Below are 19,192 nucleotides of genomic sequence, written 5' to 3'. Positions count from 1 at the left end.
GACTTTGTGTAGGGCCTGTCACGTAATGTATATGTATTGAAAATTATAGTATATAAAATTAATATTTAGATAATCGATAAATTGGGTGCTCCAGTCAGAATAATTTGCTCGAAAGGTCTCATCTTTGTATTCTTGGTACTACGTCAGGATAGTCCAAGATCTGATCTTTACGTTTCAGACTGATCAGAGCATATAGAAGAGACCATGAAATTGCACTTGGATCAAGTTGCGGCTTCTTTATTTCAGTGTGAGGGAGAAGGTTGAGAATGGGAATGCATGACCGGTTTGTGGAGCTAACATTTGCTGGAAAGCAAGCAAAATATTGCGACATTGGGTCCTTTGAGGCTCTTGCAAGCTTAGATTAATGAACAAGTAGAAAAAATATGCATGCAGAATATGAACCATAAGCTGCAGGGAATGAATAAACTTTGGATGAAATGGGAGCTATCATGGTGTGGAACTCATATATACACATCAAAACATGAAATAGTGAAAACACGAGCAAATCCAACAAAGGACAAGGTCAGCACCCAGCACTACCATATAACCCTTTTTAATATAAAGCTACTCAATATTGACATGCAAGACTCCCAAGTTAACAAGTGAAAAGCCAAAACTTTACCTAGCAGAGTCACCTCTCAAAGCACAACTTTGTTCTCAAAAGTTAAACTACTACCATTTTCCACGTAATCCTAACAAATTACAATCATAGACTAGTGTATACAATCCCCTTCCATATTCACAATTTTTCCGCTGCTTTAATCCGGTGTACTTTCATCTAACTTGTAAGCAGCTGCATGACCTGCAAAAAACACCACCAAGTCATCAATAAAGTGGAGAACAAGAATCTTGCAGAATGCTCTGCATAAATTTTTAAAGAATAAACATAGGGAAAGATTTACGGTAGTGAAGCATACCATTTCCAATGTTTAGCATTAATCGCGAGGGGGGGAGCCTAACACTGAACCACAAGCAGATGTAGCATATGACATTGTATCTTCTTTTGATATGGCCACAAAGTTCAGTGGTGCGGTAGACAATCGTCTCATTTCCTTGAAATATCCATTTTGGCGCCCTGAGTAAGATCGGGGTGTTAAGAGCTCCGGAGTGCCGCTGCCAACTGAGTTCCGACGAGGGGTAGGAGTCATGGATCCATTTCCATTTGCACGATATCCATTTGGTTTTCTGAAGCTATTACTTTTTCTAGGACTAGGTCTAGACCCATACATGGCCTCTTTCTCTGTGAGGAGAAGATCTTGGATCTTCTTTTGGTCCTATAAAGGAAAGAATGTTAAAGACATCATCCACAGAGGAAGAGGAACGAGCCATAAGATAAGATTTTAAGCAACTGTGCCAGTTTACAAACTCATTCGACACAACTGTTTTATTTTTATCTTTGAGTGACAACTTTCCCTTAGAATAGTACACAGTAAGTAGCTGCTGAAAGTATATGAAAGACCCACATAAGATAGTGTAGTTAAACTTACCCTAGATCGCTTCTTCTCCTCTTCCTTCTGCCGCCTGCTCACCTTGTAATCCTCTAGTATTGACACCAAGCGTACCTGCAAATATTTGGAACCCAAGTTTAGAAGAGAACAGACCAGAGAGAAAACAAATCCTAGAATACAACTACTTACCCCATCATAAAGAAATAATGCCTTTCTCTCGTTTTCCCAGGCCAGCGTTTTGTTTATCAAATTGTCAACAATTGCTGCAAAGAGAAATTGTTAGCTCTAACAGTGCTACAGCCACAGATACAGTAGTGAATGCTAAAGAAGACAGTACCTGGAATTTTGTTTACAGTCACTCGAGCACGTTCTGCACGTTTAAGGTTAATGTGAACCCCTCTCCCAGCACTGTACCGACTGTCATCCTGGAATTCAATAAGAAGATTTAAAAAAGAATAAAACTAGAAGTATTACAAAGAAGAGGCATTAATAATTAACGGTGGCACAAAAGATGGATTGTAGCTAATAAATGTCAAACAAATCTAACTTCAGAAATATCTGAAATAAATAAGCTGATGTAGGATAAAAAGACCAGCTAGAATAACCAGCTATTGTTTTCTTATCAGAACCGGTGAAAACTGAAAAGCTACCACAACATCTCAAAGCTTACTTGATTGTAGTCTTCGAGCCAATTTTCCTCTTCACAAGCAAATAGCCACCGGTCTATCCTATCCGTAATTTCTTTTCGACTTAGAGCTTCTTCTTTAACTTTGAGTATCTGTGCTTCTATGTTTGCCAGAAGTTCGGACGGATCTACTAGACCTGAACAAAAGTAACATGATCAATAGACCTTTTTTAGGCAATTATATATTAGCAAATACATCTAACTGGCTTTAACCAAAGTGAAGTTTGATACCAGAATCTATCAATGCACTTGATTTCTCAGCAGCTGTGTTGGTATCAGGTTCAATGTGAGTCATGCTGCATATTTCCTCTAATTCAGACCTCCTTTTCATAACGAGCTCTTTCATTCTACTTGCTTTCAATTCAGTGAGTCTCTCCACTTCTGCCGATGCCTGTCAAAGTGATGAGAGTAATTTGAGGATAAATATTTGGAGAACTACAACTAAGAGATATGAGATTGATATTCAACCTGTTCAATAACATCTGTTGAAAGTAAGCCAGGATGTGTAATTTCTGGTTCTGCATTTCCAAGAATGTAAGTAATCCTTGAAAATTTATTCATTTCTTCTTTTGAAGAGTCCATCAAATTCCAAAGTTCATAGAGGGATGCTACGACATCTTTTAGCTGCATTTTGGAAAAAGGTTACACTTGCATTTCATAGCCAGAATCAAAAGCATGTACAGTAGGAACAGGATTTACCTTCTGGATTCGAGCTTTTCTTTCGGTTTTCAACTTGAGAATGGTCTGCTCTAGACCCTCCAATGTGCTATTGCTGATGTTCGTGGACTGTTCTGAGTTTGTCCTCTGCAAGCTAGGATCCACTTCACTTACAGTCTTACCAAAATCCAAGCCAAGCACACCGCAAAGAGAATGAACCTCATTGATATATTCCAAAACCTTCTGAAGGCGGTCGGACTGCCAAAACAGAGAAGCATACTCAAATTATCAGAATATAGATACAAATACAGTATAAGTGAGCTAAACCCTGTCCAAAGCATCCATAATGCAAATAACCTCCTGTCTAAAATAGGACAGCTTTTCTTGTTTATCCAACAATTTTCAGTGATAAAATCAACCCAAAAGGTATTGTCAGAAAGTAAACTATCAAAGACAAATGTAACCCTTGGTTACAGCTATAGAGCTGTAACCTCCCGCAAATTGTCTTCAAATTGTGAGATCAGACATAAGCTATCTAAAGATTTTATCTAAATTCTCCCACTTTAGCAAGATGACTATATTTCATTTACACAGATGTAGAACAGCAGTTGCAACCATTTATCCAGGACCTCACAACTCAAATTATGATAAAAGAATCACCAAGTTAACTTGCAGTATGAGCTCGTATCATAATATACTCACCTTCTCCTTTTGAAGGGTGTGCAGATGTGCTTGATATTCAGTTAGCTTCCTCGATGACAAGTCATGCTCATCAAGGGTTAATGAACTGATCAAAGAACTGTTGAGATTATCGTAACCAGATATTTCCTCGCTGATCTTCTCAATTTGTGTCCTTATATCTGAAAATTGCTTCATTCGTGCCTCTTTCTTCATTTTTAGATTGTCTAGCAGTGGTGCAACAGATGCGAGTTTCTCTTTCAAAGAACTTGATCTCTTTTCTCTCCGTATCTGTAAAATTATGTTGTGAATTAGTAAACATATGCAACTGAAACAGCAGCTGGTAGCCACAATCAGTACACAGGGTCTACACAGGGTTCATAAAAGGATTACCCAGCAGAACAGTATTACCAACATTTAATAACAGGAAAAGACGCTTATTAAACAAAATTCTTCTACAGGCTAGAATCTTGAAGAACTATAAAAAGCCAAAGGGCATTCTTCCCTACATCTGATAATCGTGGTAAGAATATTCTAGTTAAGAAGTATTACAATCCAAATGTACCCATATAGATCTGAATGATAAACAATAACAAACCTAGCCATTCAATCACAGTATATTAATCACAAATATGACAAATAAATGACCCAAATTGGAAAATAGGAGAGCAAAACTGCTAGTACGAGAACAAAAAATGGTCAATAAATGATCAGTTCCACAACAGTCCAAGTTTTGATTCTTTACCGGTGAATCAATATTGAGTTCCCCCAGAGTAGCCATGAGAGTGGCGAGCTCAGCTTCTTTTGCTGCAACGGACTGATGAAGGCGTGCCTTGGTATTGGCAGCTTCATCAACCTTCCTCCTGTAAACTTCTAAGCATTCCCTTTCCAACTCCAACAACATGCGGTCTTGGTCTGCCGCGCTCTCACCAATGTCATTCCATATTTGCTGCAAAGCAGAAGCACAAAAACGGTTATTGCTGTATCACCATTCACAATAACGGTTTTTACCATTCACATTTTCTTTACTTCACGGGAGAGTGTGAAAAATTTGCCAGAAGTACATGGGGTAACAAACATTTTATTAACGAAAAGTAACCAAAGGAAACACACAAGCACCGTTCTCGTGACCTATGACACATTAAATCTTGCATAGTAGAAAAAAAAAAAACAGAGAAAATCTTCAAAATTAAGATAAATGAAGTAGTAATGTTGAATTATGGAAATTGGGAAACAAAAGTCAAGAACCCAAAGTTTTAGCAATTTCATTCCGGCCAAGTAGCATCCCTGGTTTATTACCACAGATAAATGAGCATTTTGGAAGAACCAACAGAAAGTCAAATCCCATAAGAAAAACAAGTGAACAGAACCCTAGTCTCAAAAAATCCATTGAAATAGAAAAGTGAAATTGAGGAACTTCAGAATTCAGGAAGACACTTACACAAAAAGCCAGGAAATGAATACAAACATAGATAATTAACCCGTCAATTTTGCCATGATTACAAGGAAAATAGTCGGAAATTCCAGAGATTGGCGAAACCCATTAGAAGAAAAGAAAAATAGGAATAAAACAGAAAAAAAAATCCCTAACATATACAAACACATATTTTTCATAAAAACCATGCTCGAGTATACACAGTGATACAGAGAAACTGAATTTGAAAACTATGGTGAACAGATCACATTCCACGGAGCCTATTAACTTAAAAAGGTGGAAAGACACATCTACTTTCTCTAATAATTCAAAGAAAACATAAAAGACGCCTAATTTAAAGCTCCATTATGACACATTTTAGCGAAATAATCAATGCTCTCCTTTTGACAGAGCAAAAAAAACTTAAAGTAGACTGAAAACCCATAATGAAAAAGCAGGCTTCCAAGAAGAAGAAGAAGAAGACCCAATTAGAAAAAGTCACAAACTTTACTGTTTAGAAACAACAAGAAACACAGAAAGTGAAGAAGAGAGAAAGACCTGAAGCTCTTTGAGCAAATGATTGCAGCCACTGCTTGCTCTGAAGCTGATAGTGGGACTCCCAAGAGCTAGCATTTTGCTCAGATCTCTGTGACTTACTCAAATTGAAGTTAAAGCAAGTTTCTTGTGAGCTTTGAAGTACACCCAATAAACCAAGAGTACCCAAATTGAAGAAGCAGAGGTTGACAGTGGAAAAAGTTTACACACCAGAAAAGAAAGAAGGAGGAGGAGGAGGCATTAATTTGTTATCAAGTCAAAGAGAGACCAAGAGACCAAGAAACACTTGGGCCAGTCTCCATTGCCATAAACAACCTTAGCTCTTCTAGATCTGAACCCTCTCTTCACTCTTCCCTGCCAAAAGCTTTGGTCACTTTTTCTTTAAATTTTTCAAGAAAATGTGAAAGAATTAGAACAAGCAAAGGATCTCCGAGATGGGTTTTGAACGGAACGGGGAAATGGAAAAAGAAAGAATAGCAACAACTAAGGGGGAGAGAGGAGGAGGAAGGAGAAGATGGTAAAGGTTCAGACTTTAGAGAGAGAGAGAGAGAGAATCATTGGCATAGTAACAAGCAATGAGGAAACCAAACCAATTATTAAACAAATAACAAGAAAACTGACTATCTTTTATGAGCCAAAAATTGCCAAGGTAGCAGGTGAGTGTGTGAAACTATGTATCAGATTGCGCGCGTGGGTTTACTTTCCAATAATAAAATGGAATTGGAAATTCATGAGGTGAGTGAGTGCAACAACAAAGGGCTACAGTGAAACAGAGTCTTAAGACTAGCTTAGCTGTGAATTTGATGTCAACTGTGATCCATGAAAAACGAGAATCTAAGAAGGTGATATTTAACAATTTAATTCCCTCTGTTTATTACTATATTTGCTATATTGCTAGGCCACATGACTTTTTTTGACTGAGACTTAAAGTTTTGATCACTCACTAGCACATACTTTAAGCTTTTCCTATAGGACCTAAATATGTACATGAAAGTGAAACGATACTAAATATGTGCCACTCCATTGTTTCTCCAGCTGCTCATCACCAAACTATATCTGTTAAAACAAAATATGACTGAAGGAGATGGAAACTTGTTGTTGGAGCCTTCTCCATTCATTTTACTTTAAAAAGAGTTAAGTTTTGTTCAAAGAACAAATCAAAAAGAGGTTAGCTTATCATCATGTTTACCTACTATTGACGGATGATTAATTTATGATTGAAACATAAAAAATAATCTAATGATATAACAATAATGCTACAATAACAGTTACGAAAAATATTACTTTAAGTTTAATTTCAATTCATTTAAGTATTTCATATTTCTGAATTGTATGTATTAATCACAAATTTGAATGAACTATTACCTGATGATTGTTAAATGATTAACATGAAATTACTTATACATAACTCACATCTACTACAGCTAGCATTGATGGACAATCTGTTCGGATTGCTTCGGTGAGAGGCAAAGAACAACCTAGGTATGATTTTGCAACAAGCTGGCTAACCTTTCTTGAAACATTAAAGTCTAAAGGGAAGGGGGATTTAAGGCTTGATTAGTCGAAAGAGGTAGTACGTGGTTCACTCTTAACTCCTAAATCAAAGTACCAATTAACCAATGCAATGTACCTCAACCTCTAGCTTGTAGATATATATCATATATCATATGAATGATATTGGTTGCTTAGAGGAAGTAATAGCTAGCTAGATCGACCATATCGAATTGTTGGTATGTCAGAAACACTAGGAAAAGACTTGTGCGCATGTTGAGTGACATGAGATGTTACATTATTGTTATGAGATGGACAGTCGGACAGTCGATCGAACTACTATAAATTTCATCATATTCATATGAATGCAACACTTGACATACTGACTCCCTCAACGGTACAATCAAGCATTTCTCTGCACGCACCCTGCACGCAGAAGCCTCTGAACTATTAAATAATAATGTTCATGTGCAATAGCATTATAGTTACTTGGAGTCTAAACGAATATATATATAGAGGCTAGCCTCCCATGCATTCGTTTCCATTATAAACCAAGAGAAGACACGTACCTTCCAATCTGCATGTGCATGACCCTGATAAAGCCAGGTCTTGCGTATTGAACTTAGTTTTGTTTTTGAATCAAGCTGTCTATGTTACATCATTAATCTATATATGAAAGGAGGTATTATTCTCTATTGATAAGTTGAAACAATATTTACGAAGATATGTAAGAAGTCTCTTAATTATTTTCATAAATGAAAGAAAATAGTTTGTTACGAAAAAGAATTACCGAAAATTTTGATGTATCATACACAAATAAAAATATCACATATTATTTTAAAGTTAAGAGAAAGTAAATATGAAAAGCAAAGAGAGAGTTATCATCTCTCTATCGAAGAAACCCTAAGGGTCAGCAGCGGCTGCTGTAACTAAGAGCTTGCTCTTGTCCAACGGCAGCTATAGCATTCGGGCGGGCCTTTTGGCCTCACCAATGACCCGTGATCTGCTGCAGGACAGGACTTGATGCTAGAGTTCCGGAGGTTCGAGTGTGGATGTTGCTCAAAAGTTTTTGCATGTGGTTTTTGGCTCCCAATCAACAAAAATTTATGGGATGGGTGCAGTTATGGTGTGTCTCAGCGCAGATCAACAACGTTGCAGATATTGAGGGAATTGGGCGTGGGGGTTTCGACTTCGGCGGCAGTGTAGGATCATGGTGCGCTGGGTCATGGTAGGGTTTCATGGCAGTGTTTGCATCGTGACGACGGGAATCCTGCCTAAGCGGGCAAGGGCACGATGGCGGCTAAGAACAAGTTTGGAGATGGAAGTTTGGTCTGGGCCAATCTTGGCTTGTTGGGCTTTGGGTGGGCCTGCTTCTGGAGCTCCTTGGGACAAAAATTTGATGGGCTAGGGTTTTGCTCTCAGTCATCCACATGTTTTTAGTTTGTCTAATTACAATAAAATTCCTTGTATTAAGAACACTCTATGTACTTCTAGCACCTCTAGAATAGTACTAAAAGAGGGTATCCGCTACCTCTACATATTTAAATGTACAATGAGTATGACTATATGTACGTACCACTTGTGGGTACTACCACTAGCTTTTTGTCTGTCTATAAATGATAGTAACAGGATATATAACGGCCTATTATAACTTGTGCCGGCATTGCTAAAAAAAAAAAAGGAAAGTAAATATGTGGCTTATAAGATTACTCATTTTCTAGGAGAATAGACTTTGCTGGTTCATAAATTGCATTGCTCAAGATTTTCCTACAACCACTAAGTCCCAGGATATCGGTACTACGTCATGAAATGGCCCTGAATTTAAGAAAATAAGGAAGAGCGCGGAAGTAAGGCTCTAATTAAACCCCGTAAGGCATCTAATATGACAATATGATTTAGATAAGTCTCATCCGAGTTCTGACTAAACTATAATTGACGTTCGACCTACCTGCATAAATACCAATTATACATGAATAAACAAAATTATCACACGCATATTGCATTGCTAAGAATTATTGATTAGTTTGGCGGACAGGGTTAGGTCACAATAATTCATTTAGTCAATTTAATTCATAATTCAAAACATATATATATATATATATATTATTTTTTAATAGAAAATTAGGCAATATTAGTTTTTCTGTAAACGATTTATTTGAAGTAATATGCTGACAACTAAACCCGGAGAAAAGAGGGTAGCCATGACTGGAAATATTGGATGTATATATATGGATTTATATACATATTATATACAAACACAGATAAATAGCTTTCTTTTATCTTTTGAGTCTTGACAGTGAGAGTCGGGAGAAAGAGAGTTGCTGGTAACGAAAGAAGCTGACAATAGTGATTAGGTCGAGCATGTTGATGGTGCAAAGACAAAGACAAAGGAACTATAACTAGCTGGCCCTGGAGGTTTATATATATGTGAATTGCGAAAGATGATGAGAACGGACCCAGCAGTATATGTGTTTTCCAATATCAATAATAACAAGTCCTACATATCGCAGAAAGAAGATGCCAATTCGATCCATCTAATTCTTTTACCAAAAGCTGGAAATTTCTCATTCTCAACCTATATAATTGGTCCCTACTTTCTTGTTTAGTAATCGATCAAGTATATATGTTTCTCTAACACTAACTGATTACTATTATTCTTTCCACCATTCAATCATGAATAAAACCACCTACCCAAATCCACCTTAATTAACCAAACTTTTGTCTTCATTTTGATTTAACAAAAGGAAACATTTTTTTAGGATAAAGAGTGTGTACAAGAGAGGTAGCTAATGCATCATATCTACCTGTATACCACTACTACATTATAGTTTTTGGTTCAATACCTAATTTAATTTCAAAAAAATTTCACTACCAATTTGATAATTTGATATGTAATGCATGTCGATCACTAACATGCATTTGGTAGGAAAAGTCAAGAAATTAATCTCCGAGTAAGTGTGCCAATAAGATAGTGTGTTTGAGGCTTTGAATACATATTTATCTTTATACTATATACACTACGACCGTAAATTTAAGAGATTGTTGTATATTTTATTTGCTTAGTGTGACATTATTTAGTAATATAGTTGATGATTTGTTACTTAACATGTTATCGATGTTAAAATATAAATTGTTAGAGTGTGAATTCAAAATTTAATTCATGAATTCTAAATCATTTAAAATATATATATGTATATATATATATATATATATATATGAAGATACAGAAAACAATTACTTGGCAAACCTATTGAGATTGATACCGATAACAATTCCCTTGTCCTGTCAACACTCGAGTACTTGCCACCATAAGAAAGTTTGTCTTTACATAAATATCTTTAAGAAAGTAAGAGTGTAATCTTTACCTAAAAAGGCATTATGTTTCTACTTCCAAGTTCCAACCGACCTCTGCTGTTATAGGTCGAAATGAAGGATTTGTTCTCTGCCAGGAAGTACATTGAGGAAATTACTGTAGTGTCATAGTCCTAAATGTTCAAATACGGTTTTGAAATCCCTAAATCTTATGGCCTATATTACTTTCTCTTCTTCTATTCGAAGGTTTAGGCTCTGTACTAATGGAGTTGCACACGTGGTTACGTATCATGGCTTTGAAGCTGCCCTGAGAAGAAGGTAGGATGGAAATCAGCTTCAAAGCCAGAAAGACCGGAAAAGAGCCTAGGAGTTTTTCTTTTTTTCAGCCATTTTCACCGGAACTTCGCAAATCAGAGCAACTAGACCACTCATAAAGCGGCAAGGGATGAATAAAAGTCATACATTATCCAAGCAAAAATTGATGAAGACCATATATATTTATAGTGGATATGTATTGTAACCTACATTGAAGAGGGAAGAATATATATGTATATATCGTATAGGAAAATGATTTATGGCCTCAATGAGGCCTAAGATTTATGGCTTCAATCTTAGGTGTCATGCCATGTCACCTACACACATTAACTATTTGTCAAATTATGCTATGTAACTCTTGAGAAAAATACAATTTTATCCTTCTAAAATCTAATGACTATGTTATTTTGGCTTTCTAAAAAATATTTTAGTTTTTTTTTTTTTTTTGCATTTTTTCTTTTCATTATACTCATGCTTAGATTTCAATAACAATTTTTTTCTCCAATCAAGAATAGAAAATTTTCATGTAATTCAGTCAATGGATTTGCACATACATTCTATCACAATAGATTTGCTTAACACATGTATATGAATTCAACCTTTGTTGGATTCTTGTAAATTTTGAAAATATATATAGTGTGAAAAATACATATTCATACAATTATATATATATTCTTTTGTTCATTTCTTCTCTTTATGTAGCTAGGGTTTAAATGTTATATTTGAGTTTATTTTTTTTCCCCAATATATTTAGATTGTAGATGATAATTAATGGCTGCTACTAACATGAAATTTTTTCTTACCTCTTAATTTATTAATGCTAATTTTTTCTTACCTCTCATGTGACTATGGATAGACAGGTCAAACTGGCAACCTTGTTGGGAGTTCAGCGGGTTGACAAACATGAGAGATACCTGGGCCTCCCTACATACGTGGGAAAAACAAAAACAGCTGCATTTAGCTACCTCAAGGAGAAGCTAACCAACAAAGTTGTTAGTTGGCGCAGTAAACTGCTTAGTGGAGCAGGCAAAGAAATTTTGATCAAGGCAGTGGCTCAAACGGTACCCAACTATGTAATGAATTGCTACAAGCTACCTGTTGGACTGTGTGAAGATTTGCACCAGATTTGTGCAGGCTTCTGGTGGGGTGACTCAGAGGAGAAACAAAAAATCCATTGGCGATCTTGGGATAGATTGTGCATCCCAAAAAAGAAGGTGGGATGGGTTTTAAGAACCTAATTTGGTTTAATATGGCAATGTTGGCAAAACAGGGATGGAGACTTGTCCGGAAACCGGACTCTCTGATTTCAAGGCTATACAAAGCAATCTATTTTCCCCATTGTGATTTTCTACATGCAGAGTTGGGAGATCACCCGTCTTTCCCGTGGCGGAGTATTTGTGAGGCTAGAGAAGTGCTCAAAAAAGGTCTGAGATGGCAGATTGGCGATGGGGAGGATACAAATATATGGGAAGATAACTGGTTGCCAGATGTATATCCTAGAAATCCTTGTTCACCACCACCAAGAAATGCACCAAGCAAAGTGGCAGAGTTAATTGTCCCGGGTACTAGAACCTGGGATATAGCAAAGATCGAACAATTTTTTGCCCCAGTCGATCGAGACCTCATCTTAAACATACCTTTAAGCAGACGAGCTCCCAAGGACAGGTTAGTTTGGCACTTTCATAAACGTGGTTTCTTTACTACAAATAGTGCATATTATGTTGCACGAGATATTGCTTTGGGTTTGGTTTTAGCTCCCCCTCCACCACCAGACCGCTATAAGAAATTGTGGACTGCTATCTGGAATGCCAAAGTGCCAAACAAAGTTGCACTGCAAGTATGGAAGTCTTGTGAAAATATCCTGCCCAATAGACAATGCTTGAGTACAAAAGGCTATATAGGGGATTCTATGTGCCCCTTCTGTGCGGGGAGTATAGAGACAAATACACACCTATTCAATCAATGTGGGTATGCAACTGAAATATGGACAGCAGCAGGTCTCTCTCTACCTCAAATGGGAACAATGGAAATTAAAGACTGGCTATTGGAGTCAATTGATAGAGTCAGTAAGGACCAATTCTGCAAGATTATGATGATCATCTGGGCCATATGGAAAAATAGGAACACACAAGTGTGGAATGAAGTGAAACAACATCCGTGTGATGTCGTATTAATGGCATTTGGGTGGTGGGAAGATTTTAAGAAAGCAAATAGCTCTCCTCCCCAACCAAGGCTGCAGCGACATGGTTGGAAAGAACCACCGATGGGGTGGATCAAATGTAATACAGATGGGGCCTTTGTATCGCAAACTAGAAGAGGTGGCGCAGGTATAATCTTTAGGGAACATGGAGGACAATATCGAGCTACGACAACAAAGCCATTGCAGAATATTATCTCACCTTTCCATGCCGAGCTTATAGCTCTTTCTGAGGGCATTATAATGGCAGAAGGAATGGGCTATAATCAAGTCATATTTGAAACTGATTGTTCGATTCTAGTAACAGCTGTTAATCAAATCGAAACTGACCTCTCCATGTTCAGCCATGTTATTGAAGACTTGAAGACCCTCGTGCAGAAACATGCAAACTTCAAGGTAGTTTTTGTGCCTCGTGAGGCAAATAGAATAGCACATTCACTTGCTAGTCTAGCTCTAAATACAAATGTTAGCCAAACATGGTTTGGTACTGCTCCCGAATTTATAAGGGATGCCATTCTCAACGAGTGTACTCGTTAGTTGATTTAATGAAATCCACTTTCAAAAAAAAATTAATGCTAGTTTTTTGGATGAAATTAATCAATGTTTGGAAAGAAAAGTTAATGCCTATTTCTTGACACCTAATTCAATATATTAATACTATTTGGAAAGAAAAATTATAGGAAAGAATTTAATTAAATTAAGAAAAATATTGGTCAAAGAATTTGTAGACATAATTAATAGCTTATCTTTTTTTTTCGTCACTTAATTAAATTCATTATTGTAAGTAATTCACCTCCTAACATCTAAAATGAAATATAAAAGGGTAGAGTTGGTGTTGCAATAGTATGATGTGGCAAGATATATTATGTGAAATTAAAAAATAAAATTTATATTTACTGACATGGCGTGACACCTAAGATTTGAGGCCACAAATTTTAGGCCTCATTGAGGCCCTATATCATTGCCCATATTGTATATCATATTCGTCGTTGGGTGGGGAATAAGACTAGTTATAAAGTCCGGTTTTGCACTAAATGGATGTGGGGTTTGCTTTGCTTGGAATTATTAGCCGACACCATTAAAGCAAATGCGCCCAGTAAACAGCCTATTAGGGACGGCGATGCCACGGACTTTCTTGAGGACCTCCTTGTTAGTTAGCTTCTAACAAACACTTCTCTAATCAGATCATTAAGCACACGAGAGATAATCCTATAATTCAGGTAATACCGTAATGGAACCTGAAAATAGCTTGAATCGCAGCCCTTCGTGTTATATAAAGGGTTAAGATTAGACTCACTGAGTCCGATCTCCTTCTAATGTAAACCCCCCGTACAATATAGAAGCAAACAAAGCAAATGAAAACGTGGAAATATTCAAGGGGTTTTCCTCGTAAGTTACTCTCTGAGTCCAACTCCTTAGCTTGGAAACTGGACATGACATGTAGTCTTCTTTACAGCTGCGTCATCCCAACAAATCAAATGTATGTGTGCTTATTATACATAACCATACCAACAATAGTCAAAAACATGTTCAAGTATTCAACATGTCTGGACCAAACTGTATATGAGAATATAAAAGACTAGCTCGCCAAACTTGACCTCCAACAACAGCACTTGTACGGGCCCCTATATTGATGAGGCAAAGCAAATTTGGTTGGACTTCAGCCTTGACGTGGTTCACTTGCTCACTTCAGTATCACTATTTATATACTTCGACTAAGAACTAGATACAACCTATCCTCAGCTTAAAGCCTTACGGTCCTTACCCTTTGTTTTTTGATTGAAAATATAATAATTCATTAATTGATATAAATGTTACAACAATCAATGTCCGATCATAAGCCATTCCGTCCAAACTCTGCATAATAGAAAGTATCACTTTCGTTCAAAATGAAATTGAACTTAGCTAGGTCATGAGCTGCTTTGTTGCACTGCCTTGATTAAAAGAAATTTTTGACGCTACCACAAGTCCACAACCATGCAAAAGCGCCTCGGATTCATCTCCATTACGCCCCCTCTTCAAACCAACAACAATCAATGGAACTCACCAACCTTGTAATTTGTAAACGCTAAAGCCCTAAACCCGACAGTTCTGTAAATTTTAAGAAGGGAGAGATTATAAGGAAGGTGTTAAAAAGGAAATATTCCACAAGGGGACAAGGCAACAAACAACACCACAGTGATCACTAATGTGATCAGTTTGGCATCTAACACTGGTTTTCATATGGACCCAAACAAAGTTAAAGCAACAAAAAGTAAGGCAACTTCCCGATTGAAATCAATGGCCGTGTGTCTGGTAGAACCCACAGATCACAGAGCTTAAAAGTACTTTCTTGTGTGTTAATATCAATGGTACCCAACACCCTCTTTAATTTTATTTTTTTTCCAGCTAGTTTATTTACCAGAGATATGAATGCGATCTTTATAAGTTGTAAGCGAATAATTGCATCCAAAGCAGCTTTGCATATTGTTAAGAAAGAAGACAAAACCTTTGTGTCCCATCCATCACTTGTACCAAACACAGACAAGTTGCCCTCTTCAGACTTCAGCAAGAAAGATGGAATACGTGCTTAAGAATTTCTCTGACCATCTCTACAATATCCTCTTCTTCGCATCCGGTTACAAACTTAACTGCACACACGATAATGTATTTCAATTAGTAAGAATACTAATCTCTATCAGTTCAGCACAGAATAAGCCAGGAAAGACAAATCCCGATTCCATGTTCATCACTTAGATTGATGATCTAAAATCAGCTTGCGAAGATCTTGCAAAATTCTTTTATTTATTACTGACTGAAACACCTATCTCAGCGTTTGCCCAATGTATTTACAGTTAAACAAGCACATACTCGAAAGGCACATACGCACACTTACACTGATAGGGTGTGAGTAAAGGAAGTACCAAAAACTGAAATGCTGTAGCGGCATAAGAACACAAAAAGGATGGAAAGTACAGAACCACCAAACAAGAAGGGTAAGGCATCATTAAATTCAAGTAGGAACTCATGAATGGCCTAACAAACAGGCAAGGTAGGTGATAGTGTACGAAGAGCGTCGATCTTCCTTGAAAGCAAGCTAACAAAACTTGGGAAAAAGGTGGGTGGAAATGGACCCCCAAGCATTTGGCCATGGATGATGATCTAGATCAAACTGACATTGTGTCTTTGGATAAGGGCCAGTACAGAGAGGCTCCAGACCATCACTCCACCTTAATCATGAGGTTAAAATTCTACAGTCCACTTCCCAGTTCATGGCATTCACAAATGTGGCTACCTTGTTATCGGCATAACTGAAATATGCACCATCAAATCACATTCTGCAAGTAGAGGTGTACAAATAGAAACAGCCAGAAAATGTCCCTACATATCAAATCAGTTTTGTTCAAGTAGAGGCGTACGCTCAACCACTTTTTCCTTGTAAGAGATACGACACGGCAGATCACAGACCCATGTCATGCTTAGGAAAGGAATATTTTTTCTCTTCTTTTTAAGCTAATCTTCCAACTGTTTTATTGATATCTATAGTGTTGAAAGAGCATCAGTAAAACAAACTTATTACCAAAAGAAAAAAAAATAGTTGGAGTGAGTCCATAAGGATTTGCTGCCCTCTTAGTCTGTCTAGTAGGGAAATCGAAAGAATACCTATGAGAAGGATAGGCAGTGCTGCCTCCTATATGTGGAATTTCCTTTAAAAGAATATATTGTCAGCAAGGATTCTATTTCTATGTAGCTGTACGAATGGTACAGTGGACCAAAGAGTCAGCTAGAGCTGCGTATGAGGAAAGGACCACCAAATTGATGATCAGATATGGCCGGTGGTCAAAGATCAAACAAGGCTGTGGTAAGGAAGGTTGCAAGAATGTGGAGGGACACTTAGGCAGTGCACAAAGACTAGAAGTTAATTTGCATCTTTACATGCATTTTTCTCACTAGAGTTGGGGCCCCAGTAAGCTGACTCCGATCATCAGATTGCATCTCAGATTCTCAGTCACCTGGAAATTTCTCGTTGTCCCTACCAAGATTTTCTACTCTATCATACGAGCCAAGAATCAGTACAACTGATCTTTCTGAGGCAACTCACTGTTCTGTCTATCATTCAACCAACAAAGCCTGTTCCAACACATTAGATCTTTCTTGCTGATTTCACAGAGATCATTTTCTTTAGTTTGGAACTAAAATACATTCTTAAGAACTTCTAAATATGTTAAGCAGTTCTAGCAGTCAGGCACCAATTTGATTCAGGTTAAAGCACATAACAAAAGAAAAGGCATACGAGATCTTACCCCAGGGAAGAACTGGAAATTCCAACTTCTGTTTGGGAACTGTAATGACATATGAAGCAACCTGCAAAGCAACAAATAAAAAATCACACTCGAGAACAGATATTAAAGCTAGCTGCATTTGGTTTTCGGCTAACAAAGTTTTTTTTTTTTTTTTTTGGCACAGCATTTAACGATATCAAAATTCAATGTTATCTAACGTGCCAAGACTGATGCAGCGAGAAAACGAGGATTAGCACAGAGCATCGTTGTCTCCTCCTTTTCATAAAGTAGATCCATGATGTCCATGCCTGCTTCAAAGTTCACTAGTTCCCCAGCCTTGGACACTCCCCTGAACTCGAAAAACAAAAAACCAGGAAGGATGCATCAAAATGAAACAAGATTTCCTTGAAACAAATAAACGAAAGAAGAAACTAACAGTACAATGAAATAATAAAAACTTACTTGAATTGGAGTAAAAGCTCTTCAAAGTATACGAAAGCAACATTTTCCACACAAATCTCAAAATTCACTACCTTAAATAAGAAAACTCAATTGATCTTAGACTCTCAGCAGTGTAATAGGAAAACAACAGAAGAAAAAGAACTCCAGAGCTTTCGAGTTGACCTGCATTAAGACCAGCTCCTACAAAATTCGAAAAACAAAAATGTAAAGCATCTGTTAGCCTCTAAAGGACCTTTACACAACTATATGTTACTGAAGAAGCTATTGTAAAAAGGTTCCCCAAATTCGAGAATAGGAATTGGCTTACCGCTTCAGAATAATCTCGAATGGTGAAGTGTTGTTCACTGATACATTTGTCTCCCAAGGACTTGAATATCTTCACGGACAATGCAGGAGAAGAGTGTATCTACAAAGCATTAGCATCCATATATAAATGCACATACATTATATCAAAAAGTAAACGAAAGAGCATCGAAACCTACTTTGTTGGAAATCCATAGCGAAACAAGCGCAAATAGCTGCAAATTGCTCTCTCTCAAGGGTTGCAAGAGCCAGTTCCCCATGTCATTGCCTTGTTCCAACCTAATTTACATTTACAGTTTTACAGCAACAGTGAATTCTTCTCTAAGAATTACCCAAGAAAAGTACAAAAGTAATTCATGCAACTTACTGGGACATAAAACGCGGGTAGAATCTACGAGCGAAGAGTGACAAGGCGGTGTACTTCTCGGTCGGAGAAAGTTGGAGCCGCTAAATTGAGAATTCCGATGAGAAAATTGGAAATAGCAAATAATTAGGCCACCGGAAAATTAAAACGAAGAGTGAAATTGCACGGTAAATTCAGAGTGAAAATGTAGGTAAAAAGAAGAGTGACCTGAGCAGATTGGATGAGGAAGTCGATGAGTCTTGCTCGGAGCGGCAAAGCCGAACCGGATTCTCTCTGCATCTCTGCGCCTCTGGAATTCTCCAAAATTTTAGTCCCCTTTTTTTTTTTTGGGATAACGACCATTTACACAATTTTAAGATAAAAATTGCCCACTTATCAAAACACTCTAAGATATTGCTTATTTACCCAAACACTCTAACGGTGCGTTTGGATGAGAAAATTATGAAATCCATAGGAATTTATAAATGATGGAATCTTTAACTCCATCAATTTAAAATTCCATTAATTGCAATTTCTGTTGTTTGGTTGTATCCATTTAGGATTTGAAATGTGTAATAAATTAAGAAAGTTTAAAACAAATAAAAAAATAAAATAGAAAAAAAACCTTGTTTTGGAAATGAAAATTGAATACTGCAAGGGAATTCTTAAATGACACCTATTTTGGTGGAAATTGAAGTGAGGAATTTAAATGATGAATTCCTTCGTTTTTTTCCACAGAGAAATTTAAAATTTCCAGTCTGATAATGCCAAACGAGGGAATTAGGTTGTAGGAATTATGAAATCCTCACTTTCAATTAAATTCCATCATATTTTTCCTCATCCAAACACACTCTAAGAGATCATTTTCCAAATTCCCAATTAATTTTTTTTATTTCTTTATATTTATTTTTGAGACATTTTTGTCCTCTCATTCTTTGTCACTTAGAGAGAGAAGTCATCAGAGACCTTGCCGAACTCCAGTGACCGGTGACCGGCCGAGCACTCAGTTGACCGGACTCTGGCGACCGGCGACCGAAATCTGGCGAATGGTCACTGGAATCCGGATACAG

At 37.1% G+C, this 19,192-nt stretch overlaps 2 protein-coding genes across 4 annotated transcripts; both read right to left on the bottom strand.

The window, feature by feature from the left end:
- Positions 1-450: 450 nt before the first annotated feature.
- LOC112198438 (65-kDa microtubule-associated protein 6) lies at positions 451-6,111 on the bottom strand. Its single transcript, XM_024339562.2, has 12 exons — positions 5,441-6,111; positions 4,214-4,417; positions 3,493-3,759; positions 2,833-3,048; positions 2,602-2,757; positions 2,365-2,524; positions 2,119-2,270; positions 1,786-1,873; positions 1,638-1,711; positions 1,488-1,562; positions 918-1,274; positions 451-802 (listed from the first exon to the last, which is right to left on the bottom strand). Exons 1-11 carry the CDS (start codon positions 5,513-5,515, stop codon positions 936-938), a joined length of 1,806 nt encoding a protein of 601 aa, XP_024195330.1. The 5' UTR covers positions 5,516-6,111; the 3' UTR covers positions 451-802; positions 918-935.
- Positions 6,112-14,214: 8,103 nt separating this feature from the next.
- On the bottom strand, positions 14,215-18,473 carry LOC112198441 (cyclin-J18). Of its 3 annotated transcripts, none has more exons than XR_002935982.2 (10): positions 18,351-18,473; positions 18,147-18,226; positions 17,959-18,058; positions 17,784-17,882; positions 17,639-17,656; positions 17,477-17,547; positions 17,237-17,363; positions 17,036-17,096; positions 15,241-15,382; positions 14,215-14,843 (listed from the first exon to the last, which is right to left on the bottom strand). XR_002935982.2 is itself a non-coding variant. In XM_024339565.2 (9 exons), the coding sequence occupies exons 1-9, from the start codon at positions 18,420-18,422 to the stop codon at positions 15,297-15,299; spliced, it is 714 nt and encodes a 237-aa protein (XP_024195333.1). In that variant the 5' UTR covers positions 18,423-18,473; the 3' UTR covers positions 15,008-15,296. The 3 variants fall into 3 exon arrangements, 1 of the variants encoding a protein (XP_024195333.1); XR_005810183.1 differs by having other exon boundaries at positions 17,784-17,852; XM_024339565.2 differs by lacking the exon at positions 14,215-14,843 and having other exon boundaries at positions 15,008-15,382.
- Positions 18,474-19,192: the final 719 nt, after the last annotated feature.

This window comes from Rosa chinensis, chromosome 4 (assembly GCF_002994745.2).
Source record: "Rosa chinensis cultivar Old Blush chromosome 4, RchiOBHm-V2, whole genome shotgun sequence".
Lineage (NCBI taxonomy): Eukaryota > Viridiplantae > Streptophyta > Magnoliopsida > Rosales > Rosaceae > Rosa > Rosa chinensis.
The sequence above is the reverse complement of the archived record's forward strand: the minus strand, read 5'-3'. Positions and strand labels throughout refer to the sequence as shown.